Source organism: Macaca mulatta, chromosome 20 (assembly GCF_049350105.2).
Source record: "Macaca mulatta isolate MMU2019108-1 chromosome 20, T2T-MMU8v2.0, whole genome shotgun sequence".
NCBI lineage: Eukaryota > Metazoa > Chordata > Mammalia > Primates > Cercopithecidae > Macaca > Macaca mulatta.
The window spans coordinates 69049503-69067553 of record NC_133425.1 but is presented as its reverse complement, the minus strand read 5'-3'; the positions used below and the strand labels follow the sequence as shown (position 1 = coordinate 69067553).

Here is an 18051-nt window from a genome sequence, read left to right as displayed (position 1 = left end):
ATATTTTAAATTCAAGAAGAACATTCCCAATGACAGAATTTCTAAGCTGTACAGACAGATGGGAGAAATAGATTATAGAAATAAAAGTGGGGATGAAGTACAAATACCTTTAAAAGGCGGTCTAGGAGCTCAGATCCGCTTTTCACATTGGGGTCTGGGTCGGCCGCCAGCTGCAAGAGGCACAGAGAGGGGAGGGACACAGAGGTGAGGGTCACGGTCGGATGCAACACCAGGGATTTCCTGCAAACCCGCAGCCGGGGCCTTGGTGCAGCCCGGAACATCCAGCAGGCCCCCCTCTCAGCGAACACATTTGAGAAGGGCTGGGAAAGTGGGAGTGGGGACAGTGGAGTCGGCCGATGAGCAGATTTAGGAAACACCCTTCTGTTCAGGGACTTCTCCTATGACCCGCTGGGGTTCCTGTTCCCTGTCGTGACTGGGTCACGGGGCCGCTTCCCGTCAGCCTTCCCCAGGGGTTTCCAATCTTCAAGCGCTGGGTCCTCGTTCCACTCCTGGAGGAGGGGACAGGGTAGCTGCGAGGCTGATACTCTAGAAACTTCCATGGCATCCTGTAGGGGCAGCAGCATTGCAGGGCTGCTCTGAGCCTGGGAGGAGAACTCCACCAGGCTGCGAGAGGCATGGAGGAGAGCATGAGCTTTTTCTGGGGCACTTATGAGCTAGACTAAGTGTGGCCCTCCCTACAGGGGAAGTATGGTCTGGGTGACGGCTTCAGCATCATCTCCTTCTACCAGGGAGGCGAGTGTTTCACAGACTATCAGTTTCTCCCCTCTACTGTGTGACAGACTGATACTTACATCAAATGCCATCAAAATGAATTAAAAGAGAAATGAAAAAAGGTATAAACGCAAATCCATTAAAAATGATTAGATTCAATAGACAATAAGTGTCCCTTGCAGCCACATGCTTGTTTCCTCTGCCTGCATCTGGGAAAAGGGGTCCAGTGTTCCAGAAGGTCAAGTGAAGTGGGTGAACCAAGCGCAGCCCAGCGAGGAGGAGGAGGAGGGCGGTTACCTTGCTCAGCCCGTCAAAGAGAACGTTGAAGTGAGGCAGCACAGCGCCCCGGGCCACCTTGACGATGTTGTAGAGGGCCTCGCAGGCATAGTAGCGCAGTCTGCTGTCTGCATCATTGAAGCAGGTCAGCACTGGCTCGATCAGCTCCTTCAGGTAGAGTCCTGAGTCCTGCGAGGGGGCAGGAGGAATAGAAGACAGATCAGAATGGGTCGGAGCCCAGGCCCTGCAGCCTGCAGTGCCAGCTGACATCCCACCTCCCTTGGAGGTGCTCAGGCCTTTGTGCCAGAGCTGGACTCAAAGACCCTTCCCAAGTCTGCTACCCAGGAGAGGGCCCACGCCTAGGGGACCAGGCTGCCGGGCCGCAAAGCCAGACTTGCTGGTCTCAGGTGTGGACAGAGTGGTAATAAAACACAGGTCTGCAATGCCCTGCTGGGTCTTAAGAGGGAGGGCGTCTGGATGGCTTGGTTAGCGTCAAGGCCGGGACTGGTATGTCTGTTCCTTGAGTGAAAGGCCCACCTTGCCCAGTGCGATGGAGCAGGCGGCCAGGCCGATGAGGCCCCCTTTCCGGCTGTGGGGGTGCTGAGACAGGGCAAACTCCTGGGACAGGGTCTGGATCACATGCTTGATTTGCACGGTATTGTTCTGGGCCACGAACTCCCGGACCAGCCTGGAGAGAGAGGAGAGAGGGGCTGTGGAAATCAGGCTACCTCTGCTGCGGCCTCCAGGGCCTGGGGCTGCAATGAGGAAGGGAGATGACCTGTTTGGAAAGAGGAATTGGGAGATGGGCGTCTCAGGGCAGGTCTCAGTTCTGTTGCTGGCTGAGCCATGGTTGTTTCCCTATTCTGGGTCTCAGTTTCCCTCTGTGTACAATGGAATAAGGAACAGTGGTGCTAGCTCACTTCTGGGAATCTCAGAGAATGCAAATGAATGTGTCATTGGGACCAAAAAAGTACAATGCATCATCAGTTGATAAACTGTCTTTATTCAACACTTACTCAGCTTTCCATCCGTGCATCTCAGAAACCCTCTGCGTCTGAGCGACTATTTCTAGGGACGTTGCTAGGACACAGGCCCCAGCGTAATGGGTAAGATCCACATGCAAACAAATAGTTGTAGCAAAGTGGCGCCAGTGATATCACAGAAGCAAGAAAATGCAATGAGCTCCGTCTCCTCGGGCCGTCCGGGAGGGCTACAGGGAGGTGCCAGTTGAGTCAGATCTTAAAAACAGTAACAGGCACTTTCCAGGTAAAGAAAGGAAGGCAGGGCACCTCGGGCATAGGGAAGAACCAGGCCAAGGCCACGCAAGCTGACATGGCATATCTGGAACGGGACGAGGGTTCCAGCGTGTGGAAGGAGTGGCTAGAGACAGGTAAGGAAACGATGAGCTGGTGGGAGTTTTCCAGCAAGGGATGACACGCTCAGCCCCATGTTCCAACTGGACATCGCCGGTGGTGGCTTGGAGAAGCAGGGCTGGGGCAGGCATGGGTTTGACGGGAGACTGATGCTGGGGACGTTCAGGAGAGCACTGTAGCTATGGGGTAAGGAGGTCCTGAAATGTGACTGAGGCAGTCGGAAAGAGCAGCGGGGAATGTTTCTAGAATTAAATGGAAAAGCATTAATAGCTGATACAAGAGGGGAGAGGAGGGTAGGGTAGACAGTGTCCCCAAGGTGTCTCCCTGGGCAGTGACGCTGGCGGGGAGAGGAGCAGGTCGGAGGGAGGCTGCCTTTGTGGGAGGGAGCGGCTGCTGGTCACCCAGGGAGGATGACTCCCCAGGCAGGCCCTGCCCCGAGTGCTGGAGCTGAGGAAGGCCTGACCCCACGATAGACTAGTCTGTTTTCAGAGCCCCATGGATACGAAGGCCAGGCCTCTGCCCTCCCAAAGCTCACAGCATCTCTGGGGCGACAGGTCTCACATGGCACGTGGTGGCAGGATGCCCCAGATCACTGATGTAGAAGAGGCAGCTGGGGTGGTCAGGGAAGTCTGCCTGGAAGTGGGATGGAGCTGGATCTTGAAGGAGGCAGAAGGGAAAGAAACGGGCCTTCCTGGCAAAAGGAGTCCTGTTAGCAGAGGTGAGGATGCGGAAGTAAGCACCCTTGTCTGGGGCCCCAGAGAACAGAACAGCAGCGGGATGGGCTGCTGGTGGTAACCTGGGAATCCCCAGTTAGAAGAATAGATTTCATGTACCAGGGAGCTGGGCATATGAAAGGCTGTCTTTTTTTTTTTTTTTTTTTTTTTTTTTGAGACGGAGTCTCGCTCTGTCGCCTGGGCTGGAGTGCGGTGGCCAGATCTCAGCTCACTGCAAGCTCCGCCTTCCGGGTTCCCGCCATTCTCCTGCCTCAGCCTCCCGAGTAGCTGGGACTACAGGCGCCCGCCACCTCGCCCGGCTAGTTTTTTGTAGTTTTTGGTAGAGACGGGGTTTCACCGTGTTAGCCAGGATGGTCTCGATCTCCTGACCTTGTGATCCGCCCGTCTCGGCCTCCCAAAGTGCTGGGATTACAGGCTTGAGCCACCGCGCCCGGCCTGAAAGGCTGTCTTAAGGAGCCTGGAGATGCTTGCGAGATGAGGACAGGAGGCATGAGGGATGACACTGGTGGAGCCACTGAAGGTGGAAAAACGGCAGTCTAGAGACTTCAGACTTGAAAAAGTAACTGCAGGCACTCTCCCTCCTTGCTTTGCATCCAATCATGGCAGTTATCTTGCTCACCTCTTCCACAAATGGGGTCTCAAGTTGACTTGAAGAATTTTAAGAATAATCATGTCCAAAAGGTGTCCATTAGTCTGTGTGGTTCCAGCTCAGGCACTTTCTACTAATCAGAGATAGGACTTTCTAGTAATTAAAACCAAATGTGCTGTCCTGTGAGACAGTGAGCACTCCTGCAAAAAGGCTGTTCAAAGAGGGACCGGGCAGTGGTTTGGTAAAGATTTAATACAGCCAATCACATGGAGCACCCATCATGCACCAGGCACTGTTCACGCAAGAGGTGACAAAATAGGTCTCGCTCTGGGCTGGTGGACGTTGGAGAGGAGATGGGTGCTTCAGAAAGGAGCTGTACAAGTGGCCTGTGAGTTGCCCCTTGCTTTGATCTTTATGGGGATGGGACTGTGGATGGACCCACGGCCTCTGGACAGAAGGTGAACTCCAGTTCATAGGCCCCAACTCTCAAAGCAGTGTACTAAGGCGGGGCAAGGATGGTTCTACATCAACTTGTCTGGTCTCCCAAACTGGACAAACCAGCCAGGTGAGACCCAATCATCTGTCAGAGTGCCTAAGTATTGACAGAGACAGCCCCTTGCCAAATGCCCTGCAGATGCTCTAACAAACAGCTGGAGCATTGGTGGTTCAGTGGTAGAACTCTCGCCTGCCACGCGGGAGGCCCGGGTTCGATTCCCGGCCAATGCAATGCAGTGTTGCTTTTTCTGCCTTTTCCTGGCCAGTTTTCCTCACAGAGACATCCTGCTAGAGGAGCCAGTCAGTCTCTCCAACTACACGAGACCTGCAGCAGCCAAGGGTGCCCACAAATCTGGAACCACACTTCCCTGCTACATGTGCACATGCGAGCTGCTGGGTTCTCCAGAGAAGTACTCTCTATGGCTGTGGAGCCATGAACTTGATGCCTGCACCTTAAGGGGACTCCTGTTGTGCTGTCCTCAGCCTTGGCCAGTCTTCCACAGGAAGCTGGCATGAAACCTGAGAACAGTAACACAGTTTAACACAAGACTAAAGGCAGAATGTGGTGGGAGGACTCAAACATCAGAGGGGAAAAAGTCCCCCAAAGTTTTAATATACTTTTACTACCAAGAAAGACTCAAGCTTTGGTTTCTGTTGCAAGGTCTGAAGGCAAATCAACTGGACACGCACACGTACACCCTCCTGCTTCCTGCCTTCTCCCTCCTTTTCTGCAGCCTGAGCGCTCCATTCCTGCAACTGTGCTGATGTGGCAGCATCAGAGACTGGCTTCATATTCTATGAATCAACTTACACGCAAGGAGGCACAGGAATGGGGTTAAAGGGAGGTGCACACACAGCTGCTAACATCTGGGTATTGGTGGTTCAGTGGTAGAATTCTCGCCTGCCACGCGGGAGGCCCAGGTTCGTTTCCCGGCCAATGCAACAGCAGAGCTTTTATTAATCCTAAGAGACTGAATTTGGGCTTTCACACTGCCTAAAGAATTTATAAATCCACTCTGAGAACTGAGAATGACTTGTTTCTAGTTGGATTTCAAATGCCTTTGATGAAAACACTTATTTTCCTAAATTGTGCAAAGATCTAGAACCTGGTCTCCTTGTTCTTGAAGAGTCCAGGATGTGGGACGCACCAAGGCCCGCTAGAGCCGCTGTGCCTCCCCACGCCTGCCCAGACAGCCTGCCCAGGAAGCCAGGACATGTTTCCGCTTGGTACAAGTTACAGCGCCACTAGGAGTGGGAGTGGGGACATCCTCGAGGCTTCAGCAAAGGGTCCAAAGGAAAGCCAACCTGCACGGCAGCGCAGGCCACCCTGAAGCCACCTCCTCTCCTGTCTCCCTGTTTCAGGTCACAAACATTCCCCGAGCAACTGGAGAGGGGACTCCTGTGTGGCAGCCAGTGGATGAGAGCTATTCCCTGCCCCCAAGGAGCTCTCTGCCAGGGTGGGAAGAGGGCTTAAGGAATACTGTGCTAACAGAAAAAACACTTGGTCAGAAGAGTATGAGATGAGCCGGGGCAGGCTGGAAAGAGCGATCGGTGTCTGCCAGGCAGGGATGTACTAGGGCTCTATAAGGGTCAGCATCGTAGATGGGTTTTGAAGGATGAGTAGGTGTTCATTCTGGAGCTGGTGAGGACGAGGCTGAACAAAGGCTCAGAAGAAAGAGGAGCAGACATTTGATTTGGCAGAAACAAAAGCCACAGGTGACAGGGTTGGAAAAGTTGCTCCCAGTCATGCAGCGAGGGACCCTGGACACTTGGCAAAGGGACTGGCATTTAGCCCCGGTGGATGTGAGGAGCTACAGAAGGCCATGAGCTCGCGAGTGGTGTGAACTTGAGGAAGGGCAGTCTGCACCAGCGGGTGGTATGGGTTTGAATGGCGTGTAGGAAGCTTTGAAGCCTACGAGGAAAGTGGCTCTGATGTCAGAGTGACAGCCTGCAAGAGTAACAGGGCCTCCTGAGGGAGGAGACGGGAAAGGTGGATTTCTGTGCTCAGCATTCCCTCCCCACCCCTCATCTTCACAAAGAGCAAATGTGTCCCTGCTTGGCACCAGCCGGAAGGCCTCCCCCACCAGAGTCCCACTAGGACTCAACTCAGAGCACCCCAGGCCACTACAAAAATGACAGCCCATTCAGGCCCTGTGGCCCCAGGAACTCCAAGTTTCTACTGTCTCCACCCCTGCACTTAAGGGTAGAATATTCTTCATCTCCAGGAAAACAGGCGTCAGGCAGACAATGGCTGGAGGGAAACCCATGGAACCTGTCCTCACCAGTATATCAGCCTGGAGAGCACCGGGTCTGGGGTCAACCCTGGGCCACTGGCAGGAATAATCTGTTCCACGAATCAAGCCCACCCTCCTTATCTGACACTTGGGGCAAGCAAAACAGGGACAGGCGGACCTCTGCAGCCTTCCTGCCGGGCTCCCAGCACAGGCTTCTGCTCCCGCCAGGCCTGCCTTCTTACTGCGCCCTGCCTGGCCCACTGCTGCACCTCCCATCTACCCACTCTCTAGAAAAGCTCCTGGTCCCTTCTACATTCTACCCAGCCCTCAAAGTTTGGCTCAAATCCAACCCCCCGCCTTTCCTGATGATCCCACGAAGTGAGTGCAGAAGGACTCAGGACCCCTCATTCTGTGCCCAGCAAACGTGCTGTGGAATGTCAGCAGGTAAATTCCTTCTAATTCCTTCTCATGCATGATTCCTACCTCCACAACCTCTTTTTTTCTCCTTTGAGACAGAGTCTCGCTCTGTGGCCCAGGCTGGAGTGCAGTGGCGTGATATCAGCTCACTGCAGCCTCTGCCTCTTGGGTTCAAGCAATCCTCCTGCCTCAGCCTCCTGAGTAGCTGGAATCACAGGCGCCTGCCATCATGCCTGGCTAATTTTTTCTATTTTTAGTACAGATGGGGTTTCACCATGTTGGCCAGGCTAGTCTCGAGCTCCTGGCCTCTAGTGACCCATCCACCTTGGCCTCCGGAAGTGCTGGGATTATAGGCGTGAGCCACCATGCCTGCCCCTCCACAACTTCTTGAAAAAGTACTTGAGGACTGGCACTATGCATCTGCATCTCTAGCACTAGGCCTCTCTCCGAGTCCAGAACTTTGCGTGCAGTAGGTGGGTAAACACTTGTCAAGACTGGCAGGGGTGACAGGCAGCTTGAGCTGCAGGGAAAACCTGGGGCAAAACCCCACACTGCCATATTGGTGACATGGCAGTGCTTTGCAAACCCAAACCTAACCTGCGGGTTAATCAATATCGCATTTGGACGGTCCTCGCCCTCTTCTCTTATAGTCCAGGTTAGCAGGACCAAAAGGCACTATTACTAGGACCTGAAAATGCACACCAAGAAGGGCTCAGGTCACGAGGGCTGTGGCTAGTGGTCGGGGAAAGGTGCACAGGCTTGGATGATGCCTGAAGGGCAGCTGAAGGCGTGCTCTAACCCCTCACTAGGTGCTCCAGAACTGCCCTAGTCAGCCTGCCTGTGGTGTGGTCTCTACTTCACAAGGCAAGTGCAGAGACAAAAAAAGCAACTACAAGGGGAAGCAGAGTAAGTGAAGTTGAAAACCTGGGCATTCCCAGTTCCAGGTTTAGTGTCACTTCAAAAGACCACACTATCCCTCCTTTCATCTACAGGTTGTGCGCCAGAGGTGGGGATCTGAGGCTGAACTAGCTTTGAAGTTAGTATCTGGCCCAGAAACTCTCACGATCACAAATCCCCGGAGACCTTCACTAATGTGAAGGTCATGGACATTGCTGTCTTACACACCAGAGGACAGAATCCACTTCTGCCTGGTTTCCTCCAAAAAGTTCTGAAGAACCCTGGCTGCAGAGGTATCCTCTAGACACTGCTCAGAGCCTGGGTTCTCAGCTGGCCAGTGGCACTGCAGGATGGCAGGAACAACCATGCCCCAGAAGATACAAGCCCCAAGCGGGGCTAGCGTCAAGCTCTTGACGCCACCCTCCATGTCTCAAAGACTGCCACACCGACTACCCACTCCCCGATAGGAGACGCAGCCACGGACAGTGCAAGACACATCTGGACTTTCACGAGCCACGGGAGAGCCTGGGGCCACCCAACACAGCCACAGGACCCCTTAGCTTAACTCTGTACCACAGAACGGTGACGGTCACAGGAGACTGTCACAGGTCACACGAGGACGATTGAGTTGACCACTTCCTAAGCACTCATACTCTGCTGAGTATTCCAGGGGCCAATTATTCCTTAGGACACCTCCTTCTGTAGCTATTATTATTTCACTCCCATCTTCCGGATCTGAAACAGTCATAGAGAAATCAAGCCCCTTTCCTAGGGTCACGGAAGGTCTGAACCCTTGACTTCTACCAAGTCCATATCCTTTCAACTATGTCACAGTCCCTGCCTCCCATCTCCCTAAGCCACTTCAGCTGCAAACCAATTGTACCGAATTACAGATGGCAATTCCCTTGTGCAGAACTAAGGCCCCCAAGAGAAACGTAGCTTTCTCTACACACTTCCCCACAGTGCTCGGTCATCGTCAAGGCATTCCTCCCACACACAGGGAGTACAGATGAGGCGCCTACTTGAGATGTTTTGAAATGAGGCTCTAGCGCTGGTCTTCTGTGAACCTAGGAAGAGAGTAACCATCAGCTGAGCACTTACTACTTGCCAGGCAATGTGCTGCATGCTTTACACACAGGGTCTAATTGAAACCTTAAAAGTACCATTATACCCATTTTACAGTCTGTAGAAACTGAGGCTCAGAGAAGAAAGAAACATACACAAAGTCATGCAAGTTGTAGATGATGGATTTTAAAATCCAATCTAGGCTTTTCTAACCCCAAGATCTAAAATGTCATCCATTATGTTACACTAGCCCCTCCCCAAACAGCACAGCTACTACCAGTTGGGTGCCCACTGTGTGCCAGGCACGTTGCATTTGTGATTTCGTTTAACTGCAATCCCATGCCATTTGGTGATGGCCCCATGTCCCAACCTCTGTCCTAGGTGGCAGGGGTTTTAGCCACTGAACTCAGGTTCCCATGTGTTCAGAGGGAATATCCTCAGCTGCAGGTGGGTTGATCACGACAATGACTTCAGAGGGCTTTTAGAGAATTAGATAATCATATTCTGTGCTCTGTACTGCACATGCTCAAGTAACAGTATTAGTGCAAAGTCAGAATCAGAGACAAGCTGTGATCTTATACACACCACACGAGGTTGTGTTCATTCCATAAACGTCGGCTGGGCACCCACTATGCTCCTGGCTCCAAGATGGATGTAAAGATAAACCCATAGGTGACATTTATTCCTGTGATGTGAAACTTTCTGCATGGACTTGGGGCTGCTGCCTTTTTCCCCCGGCAAGTCTAACCATCCATCCCAGCTCTCGCTGCAACACACCACACCCAGATGGCATATCCAGGCAGCAGCGTCCTGAAGAGGATCTGGGTAAACATTTCGGCCAGTTGCTTTGCCGAGTGTTTAAGTAATTTGGTTTCCACTTGTTAACCAGTCTCCAAAACTGAATGGGAAAGCGCAACATGTGTCCCTGAGGAAGGGCTCACGACCTTCTCTGAAAAGGCCTAGGAATGAACTGGTAAGAAATGAGCAGATACGATGTAGGAATGAGCACGTACTGAGCATACAGTGGATCCAACCAGTGGAAAAAACTACAAAGGAGAAGCAAGAGTTGGTGACAGCAGGAGGCTTGTTGCGATCTCGGGTGACAGTAGTTGTGACCACTGAATAACTGCTTCCCTCAGACTGTAACAAAACAGCACTAATTTAAAAATTGGGACACAATTCACGTACCATAAATTCACTATTTTAGAGTGCAGGTGTCAGCAGTCTTTTGTATATTCACAAAGTTGTGCAACCATCACCACCATCAATTGTAGAACATTTTTTTTACCATCCCCAAAAGAAACCCTGCACCCACTGGCAGTCACTCCCCATTCCCCCGAATCTCTTCCCCCAAGCCCTAGGCAACCCCGAGTCTACTTTCTGTTTCTACAGATTTGCCTATTCTGGCCATTTTATATAAATAGAATCATACAATATGTGGCCTTTTACGGTTGGCTTCTTTCACTTAGCATAATGTTTTCAAGGGGCTATTTTTTTTTAGATAAGAAAACTGAGGCACAGAGAGGTTAAACCAGAGATCACAAACTCAGATGCTCACAGGGGCCAGGCAGGAGATACAGGGGAAAGCCCAGGAGGTAAAACAGGCTCTGGTTAATCTGCCAACAGGTGGCAAAGCTCCTGCCAATTTGCTTTGCAGGAATGCAGGCCGCATCTCCCAAGTCTATAAGATAATCCAGAAACCTGAATTTCACTGTGAAATTTCTCAATTTAAAATACTTTGTGATTCAGGCCAAACCAAACAGGTCTGTGTGTAGGTCACAGCTCCTAGGGACCAGCCTGTGACCCCGGGATTAAACAATTTAAACAGGGTCCTACTGCTGATAAACAGCCAAGCTAGGTGGAATTCTGACCTGCACTCCAAAAATTACCTTGAGTCACTGGGTAATAAAAACAGTTATGTGTCATATAAGGACATTTTGGTCAACAACAGACTGCATATTCCACAGTGGTCCCGTAAGATGATAATATTGTATTTTTACTATACTATTTCTATGTCCAGATATACTGGGGTACACACATACCACTGTGTTACAATTGCCTAAGTACTCAACAGTCACATGCTGTGCAGGTTTGTAGACTAGGGACAATAGGCTCGACCATACGGCCTAGTGTGTGGCAGGCTGCACCATCTAGGTTTGTGTGAGTAACTCTATGTTTTCACACAATGATGAAACTGCCCAACACCACACTTCTCAGAATGCATCCCCCTGAAGCGACACAGGACGCTGGCACCTTCCCCACAGAGGTGGTAGGCTCCAAAGAACCAGGTCAACCTTCACCTGTTCAACTTTCACCTGTTCACAGAGCTCCAGGGCCTCGCCTCCCCCACAGCCAGCAGGCAGGGAGGCACGATTCAGGGGCTCTGCTCCAAGCAGCCCTCCCTGGGGCTTTGGGCTCTCAGGGGGCATGGCCTGGGCCACCTAGCAGGGCATGTATGTATGCTGGCTTTTGAACTCCAAGTTCAAAGACAAGATCAGGTGCATTCAGGGAGGTAGGACCACAGACGGAACTCAAAGCTCAGGACCACTAGAGACGTGACCATGAGTGGCGCTGTCTCTCCCAGCCAGCAGTGAGACAGTGGCGGCCCTGCCTCCACGACGCCTTGCAAAGCGAGCACCCACCACATTGATCTGAGTGCCTGCTAGCATTTCTCCCCAACGTTAAGACTCTTCTGGGAAGACAGCCTAGCATCTTCCCACCCTTTTCATTATGACTGATCAATGACTATATTAAAACTGAAAACCACAAAACCTGCAACAGCCATGATAAAAATCCTAACCTGACTGCCTTATCTTATAGGAAATTGTGTGGTCCTGTGGGAATAAGAAGGTAGGGGCAAAAGTTCTCCAGGACTTTGCACAACTGTCTCCCAACATTTAGCCAGTTAGTGTGGTCACTTAACACCACACTGGTGGTCTCAAGATTCTGGATCCGGGGGTCCTTCAGTTGAGGCAAGCATCCATCTCTCTGCATTTTTAGTGCCTGAGAGGCCTGTCATCATGATACAATCCCCTCTTATTAGTGGTTTTAACTCCTCACTGGAACACCATAGGCAGGACTGGCTCTGTCACCCGAGCTCTGGAGAACTCAAAGTGGCAGCTAAAACCACTGTGGAGAATTTCAAGTATGAAATTCCTTTTATTCTAACTATGACCCCTTTTTGGTAGGGAAAACCAGTCATGCAGTGGGAACGTCTTCTGAGACACATGAACCTGAGTTTTCTAGCTAGGTTCTAGCTATGAAACCATGGGAAGATTACTTAACCTCAGCGAGCCTGTTTCCTCACCTGTGAAACGGTGTAACACCACCACGTTCACAGGGCACCCATGCAAAATAAATGAGATGAGGGGTATACGATGGCCAAATAAAAGGAAGCTTTTCTATATCCTCCCAACCATCCAAAATGGGGCAGACAGCACTTTATATACGTGCACTCTCAGGCTTCACTATGATCACTGTGATAGTCTGAACAGTCCCTCAACCCCCAGATTCATATATTGAAGTTCTGATGCACAGTGTGATTGGATTTGGAGAGAGGGCCTATAAGGAAGTAATTAAGGTTAAAAGAGGTCGTAAGGGTGGGGCCCCTGATTCCATAGGATCAGTGTCCTCATAAGAGGAGACACCAGGCTGGGGCAGTGGCTCATGCCTGTAATCTCAGCGATTGCTTGAGGCCAGGAGTTCAAGACTAGCTGGGTATGGGGGTGTGTGCCTGTAGTCCCAGCTACTTGGGAGGCTGAGGTGGGAGAATAGCTTGAGCCCAGTTCAAGGCCGTGGTGGGCTATGATTGCACCACTGCACTCCAGCCTAGGTGACGGGGTGAGACCCTGTCTCCAAAAGGAAAAAAAAAAAAAGAGAGAGAGACACTAGAGCTACCACCTCACCCTCCCTATCCAAAAGAAGAGGTCAAGTGAACACACATCACACATGTGAGAAGGCAGTTGCCTAGAAGCTAAAAGAAGCCTCAGGATGAAACCTACCTTACAGGCATTGGATTTCCCAGCCCCCAGAACTGTAAGAAATACATTTCTGTTGTTTAAACCATCTAGTCTGTGGTATTTTGCTATGGCAGCTCCAGCAGACTAATACAACGTATTCTATCCTCTGGAGCTTTAATCAAACCTTACCATGATGGCTGCCCTCAGGCCAACAAAGACGCTGCGGGTTAACTATTTGATCTGGGAAAGCCAGGGGCAAACCTGATGAGCGGTTAGTGCTTCAGCCTTCTACTAACACCTGCCAAGTGCTGGCAAGCACTGAGCTTACAAAGATGATATGAAGGCATGGATCCTGCAGGAAGCTCACAGTCTGGCCAGGGTGGTAGATTTAGAACAATGACAGTAGAGTTGTACTCGTTTTCTATTTGCTACAGTAATAATTACCACAAACTTAGTGGCTTAGAATAATATAAATTGGTCAGGCATCCTGGCTCATGCCTGTAATCCCAACACTTTGGGAGGCTGAGTGGGAGGCTTGTTTCAGCCTAGAAGTTCAAGACCAGCCTGGGCAACATAGTGAGAACCAACCTCTATAGAAGAAATTAAAAAATTAAAAAAATTCACAAACAACGCATGTATTACTATGGGTCTTACTGAGCTAAAATCAAGATGTTGGCAGGCTATGTTATTTTCTGGAACTCTAGGGGAAAATCCATTTTCTTGCCAGCTTCTAGAGGCTGCCAGCATTCCTTGGCTGGTGGTTCCCTTCCATCTTCAAAGCCAGTGATGACAGGGTAAGTTTTCTCACATCACATCACTCTGACACTGACTCTCCTGGTTAGGGTTACATCGGGCCCACCTCGATAATCCAGGATAATCTCTCTATTTTAAGGTTAGCGAGTAGCAATCTTAATTCCCCCTTGCCATGTAACATAACATATTCACAGCCTCCAGGGATTAGCATGGGGCAAATATGGGAGGCTATCATTCCCCCTAGCAAAAAGTGGTAAGAGCAGTACTGACAGATGACAACTATGTGATATACATATGTTAGAAATAATTAGGGCAATTATATAACAATTCTCTCTCTCTATATATATAGTTTATAACAATTGCAATGTGCCCAGTACTACACTAAGTACTTGATATGGTTGGATCTGTGTCCCCACCAAATCTCTTGTTGAACTGGTGTTTCCAGTGTTGGAGATGGGGCCTGGTGGGAGGTGGCTGGATCATAGGGGTGGATTTCTCCCGTGATGACGAATGGCCTAGCACCATCTTCTTGGTGCTGTTCTTGTGACAGTGAGTGTGTTCTCAAGAGAGCTGGTTGTTTAAAAGTGTGCAGCACCTCCCTGCTCCATCTCTTTTGCTCCTGCTTCTGCTCCCGCCATGTGAGACGCCTTGCTCCCTCTTTGCTCTCCATCACGACTGGAAGCATCCTGAGGCCCCAGAAGCAGAAGCTGCGATGCTTCCTATACAGCTTGCAGAACCGTGAGCCAAATAAATCTCTTTTTTCATAAATTACCCAGTCTCAGGTATTTGTTCATAGCAGTGCAAGAACAGACTAATAGAGCACTTTACAACATTAGCTCGAACAACTCTATGCATATTATTATTATTCTCATTTTACAGATGAAGAAATGGAGGCACAGAGGTTAATTAGCTTGCTCAGGGTCACCTAGCGAGTAAATGGGAGCCTGGACCCCAGTTCCACAGCCTGCTCTTAAACACCATGCCACGCAGCCTCTCAGGAAATAGGGTATCTTAAAGGGGCCACTTACCTAAGAACAGGACTAAGCACTTTTATTTAGGAAGCACATGAACTGACTCATTTACACTACACAGATAACTGCCAATATTCGGACTCTTCTTTTATTGGGCATCTGCAGTCTGATTAATGAGAGATTAATTAATAGTCTGTGTTTGTTGCGGGTCACTTTGACCAGGCCAAATGAAGAATATATTAAAACATACAATATCCTATGTGTACCTGACACAGAGAAAGCGCTCAGACACGCAAAATGCTGGTGAAGCACAGATAAATCAGTATCTGTCTCTAAGCAATTTGTGAAACACACATTCTGAGGAAGGCATCAAACTAACCAGCCATTCTTCATTCTAAGCACGACTGGAGAAGGCTGGAAACAGATGAGCGGGTCTTTGAGGCCAGTGCTTCTCAAACTTTAATGTGCACACAGATCACCCAGGGATCTTGTTAAAATGCAGATTCTGATTCCATAGGTCTGAGAACCTCTAACAAGCTCCCAGAGGATCCTGATGCTGCTGTCTGTAGGTCATGCTTTTGAGCAGCAAGGTCCTGAGCCTGCAATGTTATTTTTCCACCGAAAATATATGGTCATTCATTTATTTGGACACCAACTGTCAAGTGCTGCCAGGCTAGGTGCTAAGGATAAATAAAACAGATACATAAACAGGACTCTCTGCTCTTAAGGAGTTCACAGTCCAGTTAAGGCACTGGTGAATTTCTCTAAATTCCACAAATCAAGGGCGATGTCCAATACAAAATGAACTCTATCAAAGACAAAACCCTTACAGAACCGTCTGCAGAGTGAGAACAGATACACAGGTTGTGCTGGAAGCAACAATAATATTAAGATGAACACCTCTCTCTTCAAGGCCTCAACAGATGACTCAAGCTGTAATAAAACCAGATATTCCCGAGAAGCAGAGTGGGTGAGGGACAAAACTAGGTGTCAAGGCAACTTCAAAGCCAACAAAACCCCATGGACACGGAATCATGTCTATATATCATCTCTGGATCCCTCTATTCAGTATGGCAATGTGCAGTAAGACTTGCTAGCATTCGTGACAGTCAGGTATAAACAAAAAGCTATATAAAAAGAGCAGTCAAGAAAGTGGTGTCCCATGAGAGAAGCAGCTAGATGGCTGTGGACATACTGAGCATGAGAGCTGAATGGAGGCGGGGTGGGGGGTTTCTTATCAAGGTCCAAATCCTTTAGTAGAGGAGGAAACTAAAATCCAAAGCAACACTTGGATTACAAGCAGCAGTTCTCAACTGGGGCAATTTTGCTCCTTCGGGGGACATCTGGCAATGTCTGAAGACATTTTTGATTGTTACAACAGATGAAGTGCTACTGGCACCCAGTGAAAAGAGGTCAGAGACGCTGCTAAGAATCTTGCAAGACACAGGACAGCCCACTACAACCAAAAATCATCTGTTCCAAAATGTGAATGGTGCAGAGGCTGAGAAACCCTGAGTTAAGGAATTTGCCCCAGGTTAAAGAATGAATGTCACACCATAGAACAGATTAGAGCAGTCCAACAGAGCATTCTGCAATGATGGAAACAGTCTATAATCTGTGCTGCCCAATATAGTAGCCAATAGCTACACGTGGCTATTGAACACTTGAAATATGGGTAGTGTGACTGAGAAACTAAAGTTTAATCTTTAATAATTTAAATTTATAATAGCTACACATGGCCAACGGCTACTCTACTGGACAGAACAGAACTACAATCTACCTTTTCTGCCTCCCAGACTGGTATTCTTCCAGTTTCACAGCCTGCTTCTTTCCACTTTTCTGAAATCACTCACTCACTTGACTTTAACACTAAGATTTGACTGGCAGAAAACCACCAAAAGTAAAATAATATTGCAGTTAAAAACCAAAACCAAAACCAAAAAACTTAATAAAACATCCCCAGTTAAACTTTCGTTGTTTTGTACATTGGGAAATAAAGAAAAGATCGCTGTTACACATGCATGTAACAAGACTGCAGAAGCAAGAAAGGTCAAATTATTTCTACTTCCATTTGCAGGGAAGGGTGTTATAACACAGATAAAACAAACAACTCTCTGAGCATTGAGATCACTAGGTTTCCGACCTGATTCTCTACTTGGTCACTAACAGTCTCCTTCACTTCTCAGAAGCTGGGTAAGAAACCAGGCTGGTCACCATCACCTGCAAATTCTCCGGCTTCTGACTTCTCTCCCACCACAGAGACAACTCTCTGATTTGCTGGTTTGGGTGGCACCGCACCGAAGACTCACTTTGTGCCATGCACTGTGCAAAGCACTACCCATACATGATTCACTTCACTCTCACTGCAGCCCTTTGTGGCACCGGGAGGTTAAAAAGCTGGGACCGAATTACACAGCCAGTCAGGAGTAAACGGGGGACTCCTAGATATGGCTCCCAATCTGCTCTTAATCACTACGCTAAGGTAAGGGCCTAAAACCTGGGAAAATAACCCTGGCTAGGAAGGCGTGAGAAGTCCCCCTGAGGAGCAGAGCAGTCACGGGCTGCATAGCCAGGGAGGGGTCCTTGCGGCTCTTACTTCTCGATCTCCAGCGCTGCCACCTTCCGCTTTTCGTACAGCTTGTCATTGAGGGCGCGCACGATGTTAGGCGTGAGCGGCGCGAAATCCTTCTCGGGGTTCATGGTGGCAGCTCGGGGAGCCTCGCGACTCCTTAGCCCGCGGCTGCCGGGGCCGCGCCGGGGCCAGGGGAGTCTGCGGCTCCGCTCTGCCCCCGGCGCCGGCGCATGGACCACGCCGCTCCGGGCTTGCCTGCCACGCTCCGCCGCCTCGCCCTGGAACCCGGGCCCGGACCCTGCTCCAGCACACCTGACCCTGGCCGCCTAACAACTCTCGCCCGGTACCAGCGGTACTCACGGGACAGCGGCCATGTTACTCGGGTCACATGACTCTATAACACTTCCGCTTTCCGCCGCGAGGACCCGCCCCTCGCCAGCCACGCCCCCACCGCGGCCCTCAGGTGGATTAGCCACGCCCTCGTAAGGCTCCACCTACACCGCGCACGCCATCCCGCTGCGCGCCAGGTAGCTGGAGTGTGATTTCAGACGTGCTTTAATGGGTATGTAGCTCAACTGATGGCACGTGCTGGGCTTCTGTAGACGTTCGTAAGACCGAATGGGTTCTTGGAGTCTGATTCACTTAACATAATTTATTCAATACTCACCGAATTCACTAGTTCATTCAGTACTTGGCCACTTACCAATTTCCTAGATACAGATGTTTCCCTAACTGCAGTTAACACTGTCATCACTTTCACCATATTCTAGCCACTCGTATTATCTATTTAATATTTTCCTCAAATCAACTCACTTAAATACTTTAAATCTCTTTCAGTTTTGCTTGTGCCCTAAAATCATGAGTTTGAATAGGTATATTTTTTCTAAGACACATCAAAGTAAATTCTCAATTAAAAATGGCACTACCCGTCTACCACCTAAGATCTCAGGTACCAACAGTGTCTGTCACCCACCATTTGGGACT

At 49.8% G+C, this 18051-nt stretch overlaps 1 protein-coding gene and 2 non-coding genes across 23 annotated transcripts in view; 2 read left to right on the top strand and 1 right to left on the bottom strand.

The window, feature by feature from the left end:
• VAC14 (VAC14 component of PIKFYVE complex) overlaps window positions 1–17465 on the bottom strand; it is a 115604-nt gene extending 98139 nt beyond the window's left edge. For 14 of the 21 annotated variants that reach the window (XR_013410893.1, XR_013410897.1, XR_013410895.1 and 11 more), the window contains exons 1-4: window positions 17092–17465; window positions 1546–1696; window positions 1030–1197; window positions 108–170 (exon numbers count right to left, since the gene is read on the bottom strand). Coding sequence is in view for 9 of the 21 variants with exons in the window: in XM_077983842.1 (XP_077839968.1) it covers window positions 108–170; window positions 1030–1197; window positions 1546–1696; window positions 17092–17195 (486 nt within the window). In the remaining 12 variants the exon portion in view is untranslated. 21 annotated transcript variants of the gene reach the window in all.
• TRNAG-GCC (transfer RNA glycine (anticodon GCC)) lies at window positions 4360–4430 on the top strand. Its single transcript has one exon. It is a non-coding gene; the product is annotated as a tRNA-Gly (tRNA).
• TRNAG-GCC (transfer RNA glycine (anticodon GCC)) lies at window positions 5071–5141 on the top strand. The gene has a single exon. It is a non-coding gene; the product is annotated as a tRNA-Gly (tRNA).
• Window positions 17466–18051: the final 586 nt, after the last annotated feature.